The sequence below is a fragment of the Lemur catta genome, chromosome 24 (assembly GCF_020740605.2).
Source record: "Lemur catta isolate mLemCat1 chromosome 24, mLemCat1.pri, whole genome shotgun sequence".
NCBI classification, from domain to species: Eukaryota; Metazoa; Chordata; class Mammalia; order Primates; family Lemuridae; genus Lemur; species Lemur catta.
The window spans coordinates 4,368,084-4,391,157 of NC_059151.1; the positions used below are offsets into that span (position 1 = coordinate 4,368,084).

Genomic DNA, 23,074 nt, shown 5'->3' on the forward strand with positions numbered 1-23,074 from the left:
AAACCACCCCTGCTACTTCAAGAGTGCATTGATGAGAGAAAAGATAATTGGGTTGTGTTCTCCAAGGTTACACTCCTGACGTTGGCAGGCGGGCGGGGTCTCCCCCGTAGGAGGTGGCGTTCCTTGGTGTCAGTCATCCCACACAGGTGGGCTCTTTTATTTCAAGGCCGGGGGTCTTGGAGCCTTCTTTTTGGCCCAGGATGAGAAAAATCTGGGGGTGATTGATTGTCCTCCCCGGCAACCTAGTGGTGGATCTGTGGGGAACCAGGGGCCCCGGGCTGAAGTTGGGCAAGTTGTAATTTGTCAGTCCAGTTACCTGGTTGCATTGTCCTGTGTTTCTTTCTATTCTCCACCTTTGGTAAAATTTAATAGACTATTCTAGCCATTTCTCAGCTTGTTTTTTGTAAGGGCACAGCTGAGAGTTTGTGATTGGACTAGGGTCGTAAGGGAAGCAGCGTCCGCCTGAGAGAGCAGGTGGGAGGTGGAAGTTTTACGCTGGAAGGAACAGGCCGTAAGAAGGTGTGCACGGCTCACTGCACCGTGGAGATACAGGTTTAGTTTGATGAAGGCTGTCAACCTGTTCCCTCCTTAGAGGGTCCATCTTACAGACGGCCTTTTATTTAAATAAAAGTATTCGGATCTAACAGTGCAGCCTCCCACCAGACTTGTAAAGAATCAGGACATTTGAGGAACAGTAAGTTCTGACCTTTAATAGCAGCCACTGGCTTAATTCTTCATATTTTCCGAAAACCACACCCGCCTGCCGAAGCAGATAGTTCAGGGAAATTGGATGGACTCGCTGTGCCTGGGGAGTCTGTAATCCCAGAGCGTCTCCTGATGTTTTCTTTTGCTCTGCAGTCTCCTTCATATCCTGTCCCTTCCACTTGTTTCATCCTAAAATTAATAAAGAATTTTAGTTTGAAGTTTATTATGCTATTGAAGATGCAGCCGGGGAGCAGTGACCAGAACGGTTTTATGTCCCATGTATGTCCTGCACTTCCATCGGCACGGTCTTCGCTGCACCCTGGAGGCTGTCAACAGCTGGAGTTCTGGAATGGGGAAGTCGAGTCCCAAAGACGTTACGTAACAGTGAGCGGAGGCTGCCAGCTGGGCACACTTCCCATCACAGATCATGTGATATTCATCTCTCCGGATGAGGGGGGAGGCATCGAGATGAAACAATTAGAGATAAGAATGGAGATTTTTCAACTTTTGCTTGCTCAGAAAGGCAGATAAGGAGAATTGCCTAGTCCCAGAGAGATGATTTCAGAAGCAGTTTCTACTCCTTTAGGGCTTAAAAATGAACTTAAAAGAATCACCGCTCGCTTTTCTTTCTAAATAATTTAGGGTCTAGTTCCCAGGTCAAAAAACCTTTCCTGTAAAGGACCAGAGGGTAAATATTCTGGGCTCTGCAGCTCATGCACTCTGGGCACAACTCAGCTCCGCTGTGGTGGGGCCAAAGCAGCCATGAACAGTAGTAAGCAGACAGCACAGTGTTCCAGTAAATCTTTATTTACAAACACAGGCAGCTCCACCAGGGATAAGTTTGCCAGTCCCCTGGTCTAATCCATCTTTTTATTTCTTGCTAACTTTGTTTATATTGTACATTTTTAGGTTGAAATTTAAGCATCTATCAGTGTTAAATAAAAAATGAATTTTAAAAAAAATTCCCCCCCTTTGCCACGGGTAGTCTTACTCTCCTTGAACTAATTTTGCTTACAGGAGTCTGAAACTTCTGATCTAAGCATGTCAGGAAATTAAGGAACAGTTTGAGGAGTGAGTCCAGTTAACCAAAATGTTCAATTAAAATTTATTACTAAACCTTTTTTTTTTTTTTCCTCTCTCAATCTGCGGAATTGTGGGTGCTGGCTCAGCACACAGAATGATACTTGGAGGTCTAGACAATGGTGTAAAATCATTTGGATGAGGAAGTCAGGCCAGACTTTGCATAGCAAGGCTCAGAGCAGTGAGAGTTCTGGTAGAGACGCTTTTGGGCAACGAGGAAAAGGCCCCTGGGGATGGTGTTCATCTGAGGCCTCAGTTACGTCCACATTTGCATTTTAAACTCCCATATCGGCACTCAGTTCACTTCCCAAAACCGACAGCTTTCCAGGTGCACAGTAATCTGAAATCATTCTTCCTGATGGAGGATAGCCCGCAGGCCATTGTGGGGGATTGTGCAGACTAGGCCAGGCCAGCGGAGTGGGTGGCTACAGGAAGTTATTGTCCCCACCATAGCAGGGATGCTTTTGGAGCCATCCTGGGAGAATTTGAGTGGGGTGAGATGGGTACAAACACCCCAGGGTGTGTGATCACTCCCCCACACCTTAAATGCTTGGGGTGGGGGCGGGGGATGGAGGGCTCTTCCCCTCTTGGAGACTTTTGCTCTTCCATTAAGACTCGACTCAAATGTCATGGTTCTTAATTAAATCACCCAGGTCCCCGTTTCTGTCCTCAGTCTTGTAGCAGTTGTAACCAACCTCTACAATTGCTCCTAGAGTTTTTGGGTTTTGTTTTTCTCCATCCTTTGTGTAGCTCTCTAGATTATGGAATCCTCACTCTTTTATCCTGAAGTGTAGCGCACAAGAGGGAATCAGCGTCTATTGGAGATAAGTGGATTTTCTGATCTCATTCTCTGAGGCTTAAGACCTTGAGTTAGACTACAGAAAACCATAGACAAGTGCGTTCCGTGCTCTCAAATAACTCTAATGAAGTGATGTGAATAATATTCCAAATTGCAATTCTGTTTGAAGAAGTTATTTTATAATCAGAGGTCTTGTGAAATATAAATTGTTTGCATATTGGGCAATTTTGAATGTTTGCTCATTGCTTACTGACCACAGGTGATACATTAGGCTCTGCTTTCCAGAGAGTAAAAATGGAAAGTTGACAGCATTAGCAAGGACACGATCTCCAAAGTTTCTCAAGTGCACCTCTTTTCTTTTTTAATTAATGGAACTCTCAGTTGAAGAAGGTGGAGAGATGCTTGAATTAAATAGCCTTTGTTTTATGCAAGTGAACTCCCTGTTGGTGATGGGGAAAAGATGTTGTATTCTGCATATAACAAAATCCAGCCCGAAGAATCCTGACAAGCTTTGTCAGTCTCATAACACCGCTCAGCAGAGGTCAGAAGAAGGGAGACTTCTCCAGAAAAACAATAACTTACTGTTTAGCTTTAAGGAGATGCCAATTATCGTGGGTGGTAGGAGGTGAGGTGGGGTTATGATGAAAATGAGAATATTTAGAAACATGTAATTGTTGCTTGTTGCCATATAAAATACCAATACATGTCTCCAGCTTTCTTCTCCTATAATAATATCCCTGTTCTTCCTACTTGAAATGTCTGTGGAATGAAATGGAATAGAATGAAACTGCCTCTAGTTTTTATGACATTAAGCTTTCTTTCTGTGGAGACAAGTGTGGTGTGTGTCATTAAATAACCAAAGGGAGGGATAAATATAAGTAAAGACGTACAGAAAAGAAATGCTGATGATTCTTTAAAGACATTTGTACTGACAGTTTATTCCGTTTTTGTTGTATGCTTTGTGTAATATGCAAATAAGGTTAGATATCCGCTTTGTGTTTGTGTCCATGTGTTTGCTAGGAGCCTGGAAAAAACTTTTCAGTTGTAGGAAGTTCATCTCTTTGCATGAATGTGTACACAGCAGCCTGTTTAACTAGGTTTGAAATATAATTGACAGTAGTTTCTCGTACTAGTTTTGTACTAATGGGGATCTTTTTTTGAGATAGGGTCTCACTCTGTCTCCCAGGCTGGAGTGCAGTGGCATCATGGTAGCTCACTGCAACCTCAATCTCCTGGGCTCAAGCAGTATTCCTGCTTTGGTCTCCCAAGTGGCTGGGATTATAGGCATGTGCCACCATGCCCAGCTGATTTTTCTATTTTTTGTAGAGATGAGGGTCTTACTCTTGCTCAGGCTTCTTGCTCAGGCTGGTCTCGAACTCCTGACCTCAAGCGATCTTCCCACCTTGGCCTCCCAGAGTGCTTAGGATTACATGTGTGAGCCACCAAGCCCAGCTTCAGATATGGAGCTGTATTTTATTAAGTGGAGAGGGGAAGAGCCCTATAATTTTTTTGGTTCGTTCTGTAATTGAAAAATGTGTTGTTGGATCTCTGTGTACTCATTTAAAGAATTAATGTTTCTTAGTAGTTTGTTCTTTAGAGAAATAAATTGCATCTTGCCAGTTTCCTTCTTATCCCATTGTTCCCCACTGTTCTTATCAATACACAGACATTGCTTTTCCTTTCATTTTCCAAGTGTAAGCCTTTTCCTGTTGCTTTTTGCTCTGGCTGGAGCTGTGCTTGGTACGTTGGCCCGGTTTCAAGCCGTTCTCCTTATTGTATGTGGTGCAATTTGTTCTCTGGAATGTGTGTGTGAGAAGTTCACTCGCTGGGAGGGACTCTTCCTTTTGGAATGGCAAATCCTGTGCCATTTTCCACGCTGTTGTTCTGTAGTATGTACCTTGTTCAGTTTGGGGTACGTTTGAAATCATTTAGTGTTTAAATCGTTCAGTGACAAAATATATCCACTTAGTACATTTGATCTGTTATGGACTGTAGAGTTAGTTGTTCCTTAAAACAAAAACAAACTTGCTCCCGAATAATTTCTTGAGAGAGAAGAGTTTGCTTTTTAAAAATCCCCTTGGGGACATTTCAGCTGTCTCTTGAGGCACAAGACGAATTTGGGAATGATTTGTTTTTCTCTTGCTTTCCGTGCGGTACTTGAAAATTTGTTGATGAATTAATCAGTTTAGAGAACGCGCTTCATACTGCCTAGTTTTAAAAATATGTGTTATGAAAATGCTTACATTCAAAATGTATGATTTAAACAAACAAAAAAAGCGACTGTTACTTGAGTCTCTGCATCTGCGTGTAGAGGAAGGAGGTCTGTGGAATCCCATCCATTCTACCATGTTCTCATGGCCTGATGGGGGGGCGCTGGGTCGGTATTGGGCAGTCAGAGAATTGAACACATAAATGAGGAGGAGGCAGCTCACTGTAGACAGCGACAGCAAGAGACAAAGTGCCGGAGAGCACCTGCAGGTGGGGGGCTGCGAGGAGAGGAGCTGATATTTAACCTGAGATACCAGCGAGAAGAGGCCGGTCGTTCTCAGTTCCAGGCACAGAGCGCGCAGCCAGGGATCAGCAGCGTCAGCCTGCTCTGTCCCAGGCACGAAGACAAGGCCAGTGTGGCTCGTACTCGGGGGCAGGCAGGGGGAGGATGGTGTGTCTCGGAGGTAGCAGTTAAGGGAAAGTATGCCGGGAATGGGGCCTTGTAGACCAGGCTTCTGGATTTTTAATTTTGAATGCTTTGGGAAGCCGAGGGCTTTCAGCAGAGGAAGGAGCCACTTAATCTGGTTTCTATTTTCAAATTATCTTTCTGGATCCTGTATTTTCTTGTATTTTTCCCTGTGGTGCATTTTTAGCAGCATGGACAGATTTTTGTGTGCCTGTGGGTTGTTTTTTTTTTTTTTTTTTTTTTTTTTGTCATTGCCAAAGTTTTCATCCTAGACATCGCTTTTAAAAATTATTCTGAATCTGTTGATTTAAAGTTAAATGTGTATTTGCTATAAATGTTACCCAAACATTGTTTCTTTTTTCTTTTTTGTAGTACACTTGGGAGTTTTATGACTAATTAATCATTATGATAACCTGAAGAATGAAACCTGTAACATTCACTGATAAACACATGGTGTTAGCTGAGGCCGCTTTCTTGGCTGATCTAGAAAAAGGTGATGTCGGCTTCCTTCTAGGTTTGAGTCATTTGATGGGTAAAACAATTTTGTAAAATCAGTTTTAGGTATCAGACAGTGAATCACATTTTGTCATCAAATAATAGACTGGCAGAATCCAGCAGAATTCTGGATCGTTTGAAATCAAGTAATGCTTGAATGTAATCATTTCAGTCAAAGATACCTATTAAGCATTTCATTTTGCTGAGCACTTGAGCTAGTTTTGGTGCCCTCGGAAACAGTCCTTACTCTTAAGGAGGGGCTCGTAGCGTAATAAGGAAAATCCACAGGCATGTATAAAGTCCATCTGGTTTTGGTGAATGTGAACATAGCAGATGTATCCCAGAGATAAGGCGGCCAGCGATACTGAGGAAGACTTTTGAAAGGCAAGTTAGGAGTTCATTAGAGAACTGGCAGAGAGCAGACCTGTGCTTCCTAGAGCCTCCTTCCTTGTGCTCGAAAGATGGAGAGGCAAGGCACTATGCAGAAAGTGCGTTCTTATGTGCATGAGAGTTGAATACCATAGGTAGCTGGGACTCATACCCACCCAGGGCTGCAATACCGTAGGTAGCTGGGCTCATACCCACCCAGGGCTGCAATACCGTAGGTAGCTGGGCTCACACCCACCCAGGACTGCAATACTGTAGGTAGCTGGGACTCATACCCACCCAGGGCTGCAATACCGTAGGTAGCTGGACTCACACCCACCCAGGGCTGCAATACTGTAGGGCTGGGGCTCACACCCACCCGGGACTGAATACTGTAGGTAGCTGGGGCTCATAAAGGTTCTCAACAGGTGAGGAACAGGATCCGATGTGTGGTTTTTAGACAGATCAATAATGAGCCAGCTGCATGGAGCTAGATAACCTGGGAGGAGCCTGTGGGGATCCGTTCCAAGAGAGAGTGATGAAGCCCATACGACACTTTATTTGAATTTTGGATGCTTCACAGATTTAAATGCCCCAAACAGTTTTTTTTTTAAGTTGGGGGACAAATTAAATGAAGTAAGCATTAAAAAAAAATTGACTTTAAACTTGCTTGTCTACATTCTTTCTTAGTCTGTGACTGTGGGAATTTTAAAGATTTGTGGCTGTAAGAAGACTGACTTTCACAGCCTCGTTATTTTATAGGCTGTGACGTGGCCCTCCATGGTCAGTCGGGCGCACGAGAGAATCCCTCCCGGCGTGGCGACGCGGCCGGGTCGCTGGTTGATCCCGGCAGGGACCGGGCTTGCAGGGGAAGAGCTGGCAGCTGCTGTCCGAATTGCTCACTGACTCGTGCCAAATGAGCAGTGCCAACGGGGCAGGCGGGCAGAGGTGGCTCTGCTCACCCAGTACCTTTGTAACTAAAGGGGGGAGATGTAGCTATTCAGGTGACAGAGTTTATCTCCAGTTGTTGCCATGACTGGAGGTAATTTCTGTGTGTCCCTCCACTGGGCTGTATGTAAATACTCATTTACCTGCAGTCTCATTGTAGGGGACCCACCTCAGAGACTGAATTTTTCTGGATTTTGTCAGTCATATTAATATGTTCATGTTTCACATAACATTAAAAATATATTTCATTCACCCCTAGCTGTAGATTGTGAAATCTTTGAGGTCAGAAGTGATTTCTTTTCACTTGTGTGGTTTATATAATTGTTCTGTGTGCAGGATGGCCTTGCTCAGTCAGTAGTGGGTTTTTTTTTTTTTTTTATCTCTTAAACATCTTTGGAAGACGAGAGACCTGACGTCCTGTACGTGGGACTACATCAGCTCACCTGTCTCCTCTCTCCTTAGCCTGCTTTTCTGCTGGAGCTGCATGTTCCCGCCCATGGTTTCCCGTCCTCCCCCTTCGAAACTGATTGACAAGGAAGACAAGTTCTTGTGCTTTTCCATAAGTAGGGTGCAAAATGCCTCTCAAAATATATGCTCTAGTAAAAGAAACAAAATGGGTGATACTGACTACCCCAGTTAAACATCAGCTGCTGGTGTTTGAATGCTGGAACATATTCTCTAAGATACTGTAGGTCAGGAAGTTCTGCTTTATGTAGATGGGTCCGTAATTATTTGGTAACAATCTAAGACTGAGTCCTGGACCCAAAAATCAGTTTTCAGAGCTTCGAGTTCGAGTGACAGTTATCGCAGAAATGATTAACACTCCATTATTTCTTTGCCCCGGTCTGACGTTGCTATATGTATATGATGAGGCTCTTTTGCTTTATAGTCAGAACTTTATACAAATAATAAATGAATACTTTCTTGTGAAAACAGTGTTAAAACAGAATGTTAACAAATGCTCCACAGACCGTATTAGCACTCAGCCTCCTTTAGCCTAATCTCAGGCTCTTCTCGATAGGTTTTGTGAGGTGTTTCAGAGCTTTGCTGCATATCAACAGGCTTGAGAAGTACCTGGCAGGTTCATTTTGAAAGATAAGTTAAAGTTTGCCCAGGTAGAGTCTGTCTCAATTTAAAATTGCAGCACGTACTTAAGATATGCAAAATATCTTACTGGCCCTGAGTCCTAGAGAGAGTTTATGATGGTGAAGAAGAATGTAAGTTTCGGCTGGGCGAGGTGGCTCAGGCCTCTAATCCCAGCACTCTGGGAGGCCGAGGCGGGAGGATCGCTCGAGGTCAGGAGTTCAAGACCAGCCTGAGCAAGAGCCAGACCCCATCTCTACTAAAAATAGAAATTATCTGGCCAACTAAAATATATGTATTTAGAAAAAATTAGCTGGGCATGGTGGTGCATGCCTGTAGTCCCAGCTACTGGGGAGGCTGAGGCAGGAGGATCTCTTGAGCCCAAGAGTTTGAGGTTGCTGTGAGCTAGGCTGACGCCACGACACTCACTCTAGCCTGGGCAAGAGAGCGAGACTTTGTCTCAAAAAAAAAAAAAAAAAAAGAATGTAAGTTTCACTGTCACGTGTCACCCTCTCAGAGGAGAATGAGTTGGCAAGAAGTTACATGAGCAGCGTTTTCAAGGTTGATTTAATTTTGCAAAAGGGGGTCACATAAAACTGTTCTTTAAGTATCATAATAAATAAGGCTGAACCTTCTGTGGCAAACAGAAGTGAACAGCAGAGCGTGCTGATACATTGAGATAATGCCCTGGGGGCTCCTCCAGGGAAACAACTGACTCAATACTATCTTGTCATTGCAGTTGGCTGATATATGTATATATTTTTGTATAAAATCAGATTGTAAGATTTTGTGTTTTAAGATTAAGTCCTGGATATTTTTCTTTATACACGTAAAGAACATTGTGCATGTTAGGTGGCGGGGGAGATACCTGCTGAGAATGAAAACCTTGGAGGATCTAGCTGAGTGATTTTTTTTATCATGAGAAAGCCTGTTGCAGCTTCTTTCACGTGGGTGAAGTGAGAGAGGAGGAATTCTCTATTTTTTGAAGCAACATTTATTCTGTCTTCAAACACGGAGCCACTTTGATTTCTCATGTTTAAATTGTAGATCTGGAAGTGGTATAGTTTAATGACACACACTCACATTGTGCTTTGAAGTATGTTGACATTCTTTTCATAAAGCCAGTGTGTGAAAAATGTTTCCTGGATGTGAGATGGCAGGACTAGAGACACGTGGACACAAAGGGCCAGAAGATGGACTTAAAAAGTTGAGAGCTGACTTTAAAACTAAAAAAGTCACTTGCATGATAAGGACCCCAGCATCCTGTCTTTCCTCTCCATCTCTTTGTGACATGTGTCCTCTAAGTGAGAGCTGCCCAGCTTTCGTGAGTTTCATGTGTTGCTCTATCCTTTGCACGTTCAAATCTGAATGGTACGGTGCTTCCAAAACAGTAAGAAGACTTGATCCTTTCCAAAGTTAATGGACACTGTTGATTTTAGGATTTTCCCCTTCCTTCCTGCCAGATGTCTCTTCCATGCCTCTGAAAAAGATAAATACATAGGAGAAATGACAGTGTATTCTCCAAGGGAGAATTAAAATGTTAAACTCGAATTCTAGAGAGAGTTGGTGACGTCTATCAGAGGAGGGCCTACGTGAAGTGACCAGTCAAGGGTGATAAGTGGGTAGTCAGCTGTGCACAGCGAGCCCTGTGGGCTGTGGGTTGCCATGGAAGCACCGAATGGCATTCAGAGGTCCTGCATGACTAACCTAGTTTAGCAGCAGGCCGTGGGCTCCAGACGGGGAGAAGGTGCTCGCAGCCAGACGATGATGCCAGGGCCGACTCTGCCCCACATAGCAAGCCCAGCCTGGGCCTTGCTGTTACCATCTTTTCCTCTGCCACATACGCTGGCAGAGGAAACTCTTTTTAGTGCAAGGAAAAGAGAAAAAGGAATCACTCTCACGAATCCTCCCAGAGTTGTGATTTCTTACGGTTCATCACAATGTTTTAAACGCACTCACCCTTACCCCCAAGGAGAAGCATTTGGAAAGTCAGAGTAAATGTGTCCTGACAGGCTGCAGCCTGGGGTCGACTAAGGGACTGTATTCAGGGACTGAGCCAAGCGGCTCTGAATTCCTCAGGATTCTCACCACCTCTCCGAAAGTGAGAGCATCCTGGTGCAGGTTGGGCTTCCAACGTTGCACTGGGGCCCCTGCGCTGAGTCAGGGTGGGGAATTCAGCCAGCGAAGACGTCCGAGTGGCACAGTCCCCCCCGGCTGCCTGGTTCCGCAGGGTGAGTTTTCACGTGTGACTCTTCTCCCCGGGCCCTGCACACTGAAGCCTGCGGTTTCCTCCATTGTTCTTTCTAGTTGTTCACTGAACTTAAAATATATATAAACATATAGTGCAGGAGGTGGTTCAGTGCACTCCGTAGAGATGTTTTTGATGCATCAGGTTGAACCTCAGAGATGGCAAACAGTAGTAGATATGTGATCTGAAAGCAAGAACTTGGCTACTGAAAGCAAAGTTACTCTCTATGTAAAGACCTTTTTGCAAACTGCTGGTAGAACTCGGGATATCTGCAGGGTGGTCAGACTTTGCGCCCTCCCCCACCCGGGGGCACTTCAACACTTGGACTTGTCTTGCCATGTGACTTGATGTTTTTTTCCTCCCCAGATGGGGACTCCTAGCTGACCAGAAAGCTGGCATGGAGGCCCCAGGAACATGGCCTTGGCCAGCCTGCCCGAAGTTAGTGGGAGCAGAGCCCAGTGCTGGTCATATTTTGGCTACTTTGGTACCAGTTTATTCTACAGCCTGTCCTTGAAAGAAATCGTGTAGAGTCCCTTAGCACAGCAGTCCCCAACCTTTTTGGCACCAGGGGCTGGTTTCATGAAAGAAAATTTTTCCACGCATGAGGACTGGGGACTTCAGCCGTAGCACATTAGAGGTGACTTGTGAACCCAGAGGCTACGATGGGGTCAGGGACCTCAAATCTGTAAATTTTAAAAAGGATCTAAAATAAGAATCATAGCACAGATTTTACAACTTGAAGAGCAACCTCAGCCCGTCAGCCGTCCTTTTCCTAAAGGGACCATCTGTTAGGTCCTTAGTCACGGACAGACCTGTGTGGATCCGTGCAACCCAATGTGTATTTTGTGGCTCTGCGATTTCTCTGTTGGCAGGGGTGACACACCAAATAGTTGATGTGTACCTCTTTGAAACTAAAGAATTACGAGTGATTATAAGTTAGCACACTTCAGTGCTCCTTCTTTGTCATTGTTGCCCTATTTAACGCAGCCCGGAAGCTTTGGAGGCTGACCTGCGGTTGAGAACATAGCTCTGTTGCCAGGCATTGGAATGTTCGGGTCTACCATTTTGCTAGCAAGTCAGTCTCTGAGACTTGTGTTTTTCTTTTTCATTTGGAAAATGGGGTAATAATCCCACTGTGACAGGGCTGTTGTGGAAACTAACTAGGAGACTGATGTGATGTGCCTGAGTCAGTGCCGACCTAGTGACAGATGACCAGTGGTGCCAGGCTGCTGCTGCTGCTGTCAGTGCAGTGGTTTTTGGTGAGCCCCAGGGGATGCATCCTCTTCTACTCCTTGGGACCACCTGGGAAATTGCTCAACTCACAAACCTCCGGCCCCACCTCGGGTCGACTGAATCAGAAACCCTGTAGGTCTCGGTAACCCGTGTTTTAACAAGCCGTCCAGGTGGTTCTGACTGTCACTTAAGTTTGAGAACCTCTTCCCTAGTGCCAAGTGCCGTGCAGAAATCGGCTAAGGAGAACTTGTACCTCGCTGTGTTCTCTGTTTTGCGCAGTGAGAAAGTCGAGCCAGGCTGATGCTGGGATGAGGTTATGCTGGGTGTGTACGAGAGCAAAAACATGTTTTTCCTCAACATGGGACCAAAAAAGGCCACTTTTAATTAAAAGTGATAGTTAACTTGTAATTATTCAATGGTAATTACAGGGTTTGTGAATCATGTAGGACATCGGCTGCTTCCTAAAAATTCCCTTATTTAAAAATCTTTTCTTCCTTGCTTACGCCTTGGTTGACAAAACAATGATGTGTCTAGGCTGAACAGAGGTTTCCTCATGCTATGAACTGTGTTTTTTATTTTTATTTTTTAGATTTACATTTCCCCTGGTCTCAAAGTGGAACCAAGAAAAAGAAAATAGTCATTAAAAAAAACTTGCCTGGGAACTCATAACAAGTCATTCCCTAAGCCCATTGCACATGTGCAACAAGCAAAAGCCAAATAAACCAGAACGCCCCCCAGCGCGGCTGGCAAAACTGCGAGTTGCAAGGCGGAAGGAGGCAGCCCAGGGCGAGGTCTCACAGGCTACCCTCTGTACCCCTGCAGACTGCCGGCTCCTCGGCCTTCCTCTGCCCTGGCCAGGAGCCTTGAGGAGTGACACGAAGATGGAGTTGCCCAACAGCCAGTGTGGGTGAGAGTGAGTTTCTTTCAGAGTCTGGACCTCATAAAACTCATTCTGTGAATGGCATTCATGATGTCTTTTCTCTCTGCGCAAGTCTCTCCTCCCCGCCCAGATCTGGTCCATGGCCTGTTAGGAACCCGGCTGCAGGGCAGGTTCACCTATGTTTACAGCTGCTCCTGTCGCTCACATCCCCCCTCCCCCCGTGCAGCTCCGCCTCCTGTCAGATCAGGGGCATCAGATTCTCACAGGAGCACGAACCCTACTGTCAACTGCACATGCGAGGGATCTGGGTCACACCCCCTGTGAGACTCTAATGCCGCTGATCTGAGGTGCAGCTGAGGCAGTGATGCTAGCGCTGGGGAGCGGCTGCAAATACAGACCATCGTTTGCAGAGAGCTTTGACTGCACAATAAATGTAATGTGCTTGCATCATCCCAAACCATCCCCTCCAGCCCCGTAGAAAAATCGTCTTCCATGAAACCAGTCCTGGGTGCCAAAAAGGTTGGAGACGGCTGTTCTACCTCACCACTTACAGGGCTTTCAGGTGAAAGGTGATGGCAAATAAAAAAAAATTCATCATTTGTGTCAAAATTGGTATAGAATTACACATCTGCCAGTAAAATCCTGGTATGGGTTTTTAATTTTTTTGAAACTAATGCAGCAGAAGCTTAATTAACCAGAATCCTGAATTTAATAGGATTTCCTCCCAGTGTGAGGCATCTTGATTTTGGAATCACATAGTAATAAGCTGGTGTTAGGAATTTTGTGAAAGAATGGCCTAATTGGGTTCTTCTGGTTCTTTCTCTAGCACTTATTATTTTAGAATGAAAATCTGGAAGCGTGGTGAAACCCAGCTGATGTTGAGAGATACGGCTGAGCCTGTCGATTTTGGAATGGTTCAGCGATCTTAAACCAGTGTGACTTTGCTAAAGGATAGTCACGTATGTGGATTTGATGGGAAAATTGAGCAAGGATCCCGAGCAGCCTGTTAGTTGAGGTGCTGCTGTTCACACCCTCACTTTTTGATCCTGGGCTGAGAGTTTCACCATTTGGAATTCCCTTTTCTGGGACAGAGGCAGTGGTTGTTTAGAAGTGTGCAGAGATGTGTCCTGTGAAGCAGAGCCAAAGGCTGTCGGTGAGCTCTTACCAGCGATAGGGACTCCTCTGTTGCCACTGGCAGTGCCATTAGTAGAAAGGGGAGAGCTCGCTCAGCGATGCCCCTGGTGAGCCTCCCACCCGGGAGCCGGTCCCGACTGCCCCCGGTGGGTGTGCCGTGGGTGGTCTTTGGGGAGAGGAGCTCAGGCGTGCAGGTTGCTGAGGGAACAGTTGCATACCCAGCCCCTCCCTGCAAATGGGCTCAAAGTGGCTATAAAACAAGTTTGAAGGAAAAAAGAAGTTATTTCCTGATCAACTCGGCTTCTATGGTTATACGCTAATGAAGCAACAAGGGGAATTATCAGAATCATAAAAGAATTCTTGGAGTGGTCGTTGAGTCATTTGTGCTACTGCCAGCCTGCCAGTCAGAAGTAAATTGAACTGTCCCAACCATGAGTCACACTCTGTTAGAGAACACTCCACAGCCAGGTCCTGGTTTCCGTTTCTTCTCCTCATTTTCTGTATGACGACCGAGGTAAGTTGTTGACTTATGGTTATAAGAGTTCTTTTAAAATCTGATATCATGGTATCCATCATCTAGGAAGAGTTTTTGATACAAAGGTTGAAGCAGATAATTCTTACCTGCATCCTAGCAAATTCAGTCTGGTAGCCTAGCTCCCCACCCGCTAGGTCCTTAGATTGATAAGGCTGTGGAAATAGCAGATCAATTTTCGATGGTTATAATTTTTAAAAAAATGCTTTTGTCTATGCCTTCCAGAATTTAAAAAGTTGTAAATTTGTAAAAATATACTGTAAGCATAGTGGCTGTTTTTTAATTTAAAAATACTGAATGACTAGCTTTCTATGCAAAGGGTACCATGCTTTAGCACCAAGAGAGATAAGTATGAGGTTTTGTTCAGATGGAGTTCACATTCTAGGAAGAGGGGAGGAGGAGGGAGAATCAGTTAGCACATATTGGGTGGATCGGAGGAAGCCTTTGAGTGGGTGACATTTGAATGACTCCAGAGATTTGCTGTAAACTGAAAATTAGGGATGGGGGGTGTGTGCTTGACAGAGAGAGGCAGTGGAAATTTGTGATCTGGAATGAAAGCAGCATGAAAGTCTGGGATATCGCTGAGGAGCAGGGGAGGAGTCTGGTGTGACTGGAATACAGCTGCTTTGTAAGAGAGTCACACTGCCTAGGTAAGCCGGTCCGGGAAGAGCTGGTTCTCTTTCAGTACAGAGGGTCTGTGCTGGGATTAGAGCAAGAGGCTGCCTTACAAGGTATGTTTGGGGAACAGACATGACCGCTACCAAGTAGAATGCGTGTGGCAGGCCTGCCAGGGGGACGGCAGGATGATTTCTAGAGACGAGATCTGTACTAGATTATGGGGGGATTTTATCGCCAAAGCAAGGATGTAGAGTTTGTTCCGCAGTAGTAAAGAGCCATCGAATGCTTGTTATTTTAAAATATGGATAGTGACATGTAGAACCAGGGCTTCAGATTGGGTTTCTTGTCATGAGAAGGTGGAATTAGAGGGACAAGGTGTGGGAGAGGCATGGAGACCAGTAGGCTCTTGTCCGAGGAAGTCAGAGAAGTCAGAAGAGAGCAGAGGCCAGGAAGGAGGGTGGGGGAGGGTGGCTGACATCGGGGCTGGGATTTCTAACTGTACCTACAGTCTTGGCTACACCATTAAATGTTGTTTTCCCATTGTTCGAATGGCATTGGGGGAAAAGATTCAGTAGATGCCCTAGAAGCAGGTCTATGAAGACAAAAGCGTTTTTATAGTTCTTATTTTCACTATTTGTTATATGTCGTACATGAGGCCTGGGGGGATGGCCTGTGTTGCTGACAGTGGGGCCAGAAGCCGCTTTGGTTTTATGTGCCTGGCTGCGGGCACCTCCTTCAGTCTGCACCTCTGTGATCTGTTTCTCAGTGAATGCACTTTGACCCCTTTGGTGCCAGCGCTGGTGATTGAGGATACGTTTCATGTTGATTATGTCGGGCAGTCAGATTATAAAATGTTCTCAGCAGGTGGCAGAGCTGACATCTGTAGTTGGCTTTTCTCATCCTTGACATTCGAAATGAGAAATAAAAATCATCTTTTTTGGGTGAACATGCCAAGACACTCCCAGGAGAGGAGGCTGAGAAGAAAGTAAATGCTGTTTTGGGTACCTGGTAATCTTTTAATTACTAAATAAGCCTTTTGATTTTAATCTTCCAAAATGCACGCTCCTGATCCAGGAAAACAGCCTTTTGAAAGTTCACATCCTGCTGACTCCTTCAGATGAAAAGCTTCTACCTCTACCCCATATTTTGCAAGCTTGAAAGTAAAAATATCGTTAATCTTGTCTCAGTTCCACCGCTGCCTATAAAAATCTGTTCAGTTTGGAGTTGGTCCTGAGCCGTGGTGGAGGCCGCAGCCCAGAGTGAATGCCTGTGTTTCCAGAGCCAGGACCCGCAGTGACTGGACGGTCACAGCTGATTGACCGAGGCCTCAGTCTAGGAGGGGGTTCGGGGACCTAAGCTGTCGTTAAACCGCAGCCCTTGTCATCGCTTCTTCCTAGACCTGCCCTCGCCTGCCTGCACACGTGTACGTAAGCACAGCAAAGCCTGGATACATACTGATAAATTTTACTGTTTTGGTTCTTTTGCGGCATCTGAAACAGTTTGTACAATGATGACAGAAACCTGCTTCGAATTAGAGAGAAGGAAAGACGAAACCAGGAAGCTCACCAAGAAAAAGAGGCATTTCCTGAAAAGATCCCCCTTTTTGGAGAGCCCTACAAGGTATTTATACTAGAAGGTGAACGTCTGATTTATCACCATGCTGAGCTCTGTGATGAAACGATTCAGTGTAATTGAGTTGGAACAAGGATCACAGCTGTGAAAATAAGATAACTTATTTTAGAAATTGTTTTTGAAAACAAAATATGAAAATTCTTTGAATGTTGTTAGTCAGAATTGCCAAAGTTTGTGGTTTTCTTTGGTAATGTTAGTCTCCTATAATTAGTAATATGTCTCCGTGACAGGCTTTTCAACAGAGGAATTGAGTGAAAACTGCACATTCAATTCTACGTTACACATTAAATTGAGGAATTTTTTCCCCTTGATGATGTTATGTAACATAGTTTATTAAATGATAATTTTCCTTCAATTTCTTTCTTTCTTTTTTTTTTTTTTAATTATTCTCTAACTCTGCTGTCTTTTTTTTCCAGACAGCAAAAGGTGATGAGCTGTCTAGTCGCATACAGAACATGCTGGGGAACTATGAAGAAGTGAAAGAGTTCCTCAGTGCCAAGCCCCACGCCCATGGCCTGGATGCTTCTGAAAACAGGCTGGGAAGGCCGAGGTACCCTGTGATTCCCGACAAGGGGAGCAGCATTGCACCCCACTCCTTCCCCGCCGGTGTGCCCCGCCAGTCCCTTCTCACTCCTGCCCCTGGCCCCCTCCCTGCCGGTGCCGTGAGCCACAATCCAAAGATGGCGCAGCCGCGAATGGAGCCCATGCCCAGTCTCCATGCCAAAAGCTATGGCCCGCCGGACGGCCAGCACCTGACTCAGGGCCGCCTCGCTCAGGAGGCCTGCGGCTCTCATCATCACAAGAAGGGTGACCGCAGAGCTGACGGAGGTCACTGTGCTCCGGTGACGGACTTGGCTCCCGACAGGGCGCTTTCTCCCTTCATCTCCTCTCTGCCCTCCCCGGTACCCCCGCTGTCACCTGCACATTCCAGCCAGCAAGCTCTCACCAGAACCCAGGGAGGCGGCAAGGGGCACGGCGGTGACAGTAACGGCAAAGGCTGCTGCCCGGCCAGATCCCCCAGGGACCTGGCCGTGAAGGTCCCCGGGAAAGAGGCCCCCGAAGACAGCGCGGTGGCCGCTGCCGGCCTCGGGGCCGCCCCCCCGCAGCCGCCTTCTCAGGCGTTCCCGCCGCCCTCGCTGCCCGCCAAGAGCCTGGCCATGCAGCAGAAGCCCACGGCCTACGTCCGGCCCATGGACGGCCAGGAGCAGGCGCCCAGCGAGTCCCCGGAGCTGAAGCCGCCGCCCGGGGACTACCGGCCGCAGGCCTTCGAGAAGGCCGGCCCGAAGGCGCCCGCCAGAGCCAGGCTCAGCAAACTGAAGATGCCGCCTCAGCCGGCCGAGGTGAGTGGCCTTTCCTACCTTGGACGACTCCGGTCTGAAGACGGGTTTGAGGCGGAAGCGCCTGAAGGAGGAGCACGGTGACTGCCTGGCTTTGGGGTGCAGGCCTTCCTGTTTGGCTTTAGGATCCCACAGAAAACTCAAGATCCCAAAGCCAAAGGGAAAACCGCACACACCGGTAGAACCCACAGCCCAGTCGAGGTAGAGACACGGATTTATTACCAGGAAGTTTCAGAAAGGTTTTGAGCCGTCTTTGTCTGTCTCAGGGGGGTCCTGGCTTAATAATGTGAAGAAAAAGACACTTTTGGTCAGCACTTCCTCAGCTCCAGTTGGTTTTTCCTGAGATTTAAACCATAAAAAAAGGAAAAACAACAGGATACAAAGTTGAAGGCAAAGTCTTTTTTTTTTTTTAATTATTATTTTTAAGATTTGTTCTCTATAAATTGTAAGGAACTTTGAAACTAAAGTTCTGTTCTGATTTTTTTATTTACTGCCCAATAAAGAAGAGTGGATGTATGATGATCTCTCATTTGAGACCAAGTCACAAATAGAATACAGAATTCAACTATGGGTTTTAAAAGTAACCCAAGTACTGTACTTTTTTAAGCTAAGAAAAAAATTTCTACTCCTTTGATTAAATGGCACCATTATGTTTGAATGGGGAGCATCCGAGCGTATAGCCTATCACCAAAATTTTAAAATAGTACCAGCTTCTCCAAAATTAATAGTAGTACAAAGTGAAATGTTTGAGGGGAGCTTTAAAACTTATCTGTTAATGGAAATTCTGTGTTTTATTACATCTATTATATAAACATTCTAATTTGCATATCCATTGCTCAAAGGTATTTGTGCCTTCCAGAGACCAGTCTTACATAATGCCAGAAGGTAAAATTCCTTAGGGTTAAAAAACAAAACCAAGAAGGACTTTTCAGCATCCTTACCTAGAGAGATAACCTTTATCTTCAAGGAGGAAAATCTGTCTGTTTCTGGTGTCAGCTTTTGGTTTAGAAAAGGAGGTTGGGGTTCTGTCCTCGGTTAGCTCTTGAGCTTGTGAGTGCCTCCGGATGTCTCCAGAATGTCACTTGTTTGCGGGCTGAGGAAAAACGAGAAAGGGGGAGGAAAGCACATGGCAGAAATGATCAAGAGGGCAGAACCATACCTTTGACCCTAATTTATGCAGATTCAGTGTCATGTGCCATTTTTGGACATTCTGTGCAGGGATGGAGGTGTGGATGGGGAGCTGAGTGGTGGCAAAGTGAGGTCCCCCCTCCTCAAAATGGTCCGCCAGCCTGTCTTCTGATTCAGACAATAAAGAACTGAATGAGGGTTTCTTTGCTTTATTAAACAGGGCTAAGTGTATGTTCTTAGTTTGTAGAGAAAGAACAATTTAATATCCTTTCCAGAAAAACTAAAAAAAAAAAAAAAAAAATGCTTTTGAACAACTCTAAGACAAATTAGCAAGTATGTTTATTTGCATTGTCTACCAAACACCCAACCGTGTGGCTAAGGCTGGTTGCCAAGGAAGTGTGGGTCCCTGCCCCAGGAGAGATTACACTCTTGAAACACGTAGGATACAATTGAATACAAACTATCTGGCACTAGGTGCTTAGAGAAAGTTTCAAATGTCAGCCTTCAGACAGTGAGCCCGTCAGTGCAGCCAGTAGGTTGGTTCCCAGTAGATTGTCTGGGGAGAGGATCCTGGTTAACTTACTTACTGCTGGGGCTGGGTGGGGGAGGGGGAAGAATAAGCTGAGTTAGGATTTCTCCAAGGCCTTAAAGCCCCTCGTATTTGATACATGTTTCATACATAGGCCTGTGTTAGATGATGGCCTTTGCGTATTTTCCGAGGAACAGAATCCTCCAGAAATTTGGTGGTGGGAGAGTGGGGCTTTCTTGGCACTAACATCTGCAGTCAACAGTTGAGTAGCTGTAAACCTTTCATCTGCCGCCTCTGTTTGCAGTCAGCATTCCTTTTAACGGGAGGGCTTCCTCTAGTCCCTGCCAGGGTTCTCCTGCCAGTGGCAGCTGCATTGCCAGCTGCCTGGGAGCCCATGGCACTGTTGGTGAGTGGGAGGGTGGACGTGAGGGGTCAGGCAGATGGGGGGTTCTGGGTGGCCCGTGTAGGGGGGGCACTTAGGAGCCAGGAGTCTGGAATGAAGGGGGAGTCAGTCTGGGAAGCAGGGATATTGGTGCTTTCTGGCTAGGTTTGGGATTTGATTTAGCCCTTTTAATGAATTTCTCACATTTCACAAATTGAGCATTAATTTTCTGTTCACACACCCAACAAAATGGGTATTTTTTTGAAAGATTTTTAAAATATGGATTGGATTTAAAATCTCAACTTTTAATATTCTGGTGAACCAAGGAAAGTATGGAGACAGAGGACCAAAAAAGCAGGGGATTTAACCCCAGAGCAGGTAAACCTTGACTATAGACCAGAACATTAGCAATAGCTGGGGTTCTCTCTGCAGCTGGGGTGGAAGGCTGCAGAATGAGGGGCAGAAGAGGAAGCTGGCTGTTGGTCGAGCTGAGAAAAGGGGTGGAGGTAGCTGAGGGGTTTGCCTTTATTTGCTGTAGTGGTCCTAAGGGAAGTCTCTTTCCTGGCGCTCCTAGTGTGAGGGTGGTTGAGTTCTGCCGTTTAGTTCATTACCCCACCTCCTCACTGTTTCTCTGAAATAGTATTTTTTAAAAATGAGCCCAAACAGGAAGGTCACCTTTGGGGAATTGGGGGTGGATTCCTTCTAAGTGTGGATTCCTTGTGCTACTCTCATGGGAAATGTTTGGTTTTATATTTTAGTTGGTACCCTAAAGAATGATACTGTTTTCTGGGATAAGTCATTCCCACAGTTAAAACTTTTTTCCCCCTAAGATCCTAAAGGAAAAAATTATCGAAAGGTCAATATTCTGACTAAATCGAGGCCTGGACCACAAAAATCTGTGCTTGGTTTTCTCTGGGAGCATCACTTGTAGTTTTGTGTCAGCTGGAAGATGTAGGTAGAGCGTGTGAAATGACCAGTCTGAGGGCGGGGCCGGAACTCCAGGGTCTCACGTGGAGTTTCCAGCTGTAGAGTTGTCGCATCAGAGATGGGCTGTCCAGTTGGAAGGTTGAGATTTCTTTATATCCCTCTTTTCTGTCTAGAGATAACAGATGAGAGAGAGAGAGAGAAAAGCCGTAGTATTTCCATGTGAGTGTTCATGAACAGGGACCCTGAGGCTGGGGCTGGGGCTGGGGGCTTTGAGATGGTGTGGCTAGATACCAGTTTTAGATACAGGATTTATTTTATGGAAGGTGTTTTATTGAAAAGGAGGAATGGAATAAGCAGAGATGGGTATACCAAATTGTACACTGAATTTAAAATATTAGCATTTTAAAGCTGAACACACAGCCCTTTCATTTTGCAAATAAGGTCTAAAAGGGTGAAGTCACTTCACTTGGCTAAAAGTTGTAGTTAGTGTCAGATCCAGAGCTCGAACTGACAGTTCTGTGGTCTTTCTACTTTGACTTGTTGCGTGGTGGCAAGTGATGGTGGAGAGATGTGTTTTTGACCAGAAGAGTTGAACTCTGCCGCCTAGACTGAACCTGCAGCAGAGCCTTGTGGAATACAGTTAGTTTCATTGCCTGCGTGTGTTTCTCAACCCCAAAGTTTCTTTCATCCTTCCTCCTTTATTTTCTTCTTTATCCATTCAAAAAAATTGGTATTAAATCCCTACTATGTGCCAGGTACTACGTTAGCCACCAGAGGAGGCTGCTTCAAACAGGGTGGTCAGGAAAGGGCCCTTTGTGGAGGTGACATTTAAGTATGGATGGGGAAATTTGAGCTGGGGAGTGACATGTCTGCGTTCTTTCTGGAAAGCAGCCCCTCTGGCTCCTAGACGGAGGATGGATTGGAGAGCAGGAGTGGAAGCAGGGAGACCAGCTAGGAGGTGAGAGATCTTGGTGTCTTGGAGTGGGACAGTAGCCGTGGACGTGGTGAGAAGCGGACAAATTCTGGGTTTATTTGGGAGGAAACTGAGGGGGCTTTGTGATTGGAGATGGGAGTGGCCCGAAATGAGGGAAAGTGAGGCATCGAAGAAGGCTGGGTAGGTTTTTTATTCGAAAGGTAAGGATGGGGGATGATATGAGCTACTGAGATGGAGACGACTGGGAAAAACCAAGAGCTCTGATTTTTGACCGATTTGTGCAAAACAACCACCCTTTTCCTTGTGGCCTCTCATGACATAATGCCGGAGTGTTTTCTTACCAAATGTTTGCACCTCATTTCCAAGACCCAAGTGTCACCTGCAACTGTGAATGCATCGTTGGACCCCTTTGATTCATGGCAGTGCTTAAGCTGAGCCTTGCATTTTCAATAAACCGCCAGCCTAACAACCGCAGTGGAAAACTGTGTGATAGTGATTCACTTCGTGTTCACATGTGCATTCTTTCCTACTTCTGTATTTAGCTGTCCTGTTATCTTAAACCTCAAGAAGGAGGACTTCCCTATTATAAAATGATCTAAACCGGGGGTGTTCTGCTGTGTGTACAGCGGTACATCTGCTGGTGCAAAACATAGTTAAGTAGCTCCTTCTCTCACATGTACATCATCCGTTCAGCAACTTTTAACCAAAATAGCTTGACCACCTGTTGTGTTGTGTGTGCCAGGGAGGGGGTCACAGTGATGGGCAAAACCAGATGGTTTTGGTCCTCGTGGACCTTAACCTGTTGGGTTAGAAACTGACATTATTCAAATAATGGCTCAGATCCGCGTGTAAGAAGTTTGACAAGTGCCATAAGGGAAACCAGAAGCTGTTGTAATAAGATCAGTGAGAGGGGATTGTGACTCGGAGCTGAGGAGCTGGGGGTGGTCAGTCTCCGAGGAGCACTGTGGGAGGGAGCTCTGGGGGTGAGTGGGAGTGACCGTGGCACGGGGTCCTGGGGGTTGAGCAGCCTTGGTGTTCCAGGCTGAGGGCAAGCGTGTGCCAGTGGCTTGCGCCATGGATGGCCAGAGACTGTTGCAAAAAGTCCTCCTGGGTTGTGAGCCCAGCACCGTAGATCAAAGGGAATTTTTCATTCATTCTGAAACTTGGCAGCACATCGGAATCACCTGGGGAAGCCCGTTAGCAGTACAAATTGTTAATTGTTGAATTCCCAGGCCCTGCCCTGGGTGGGCTGAGGAGTCTGTTACTGGGATTCTCGTGAAGTTTATTGTATAGCCTAGAAATGAAAACTGTTCCGGAAGAGCTGGGAGGCCACAGGGCGTTAGAGAGGAAGCCCTGTCCCAGCAGCTCCGGCAGCTCAGGATCCTGCTGAATCGATGGGGCCTTTAGTCC

General features: G+C 45.9%; 1 protein-coding gene across 4 annotated transcripts in view; it reads left to right on the forward strand.

Moving 5' to 3' along the window:
* AFF1 (AF4/FMR2 family member 1) overlaps positions 1-23,074 on the forward strand; it is a 162,088-nt gene that overhangs the window by 72,610 nt on the left and 66,404 nt on the right. For all 4 annotated transcript variants that reach the window (XM_045536784.1, XM_045536786.1, XM_045536785.1 and 1 more), the window contains 2 exons: positions 16,295-16,415; positions 16,844-17,767. In XM_045536784.1, the coding sequence (XP_045392740.1) occupies positions 16,295-16,415; positions 16,844-17,767 (1,045 nt within the window). The remainder of the gene's footprint in view (positions 1-16,294; positions 16,416-16,843; positions 17,768-23,074) is intronic.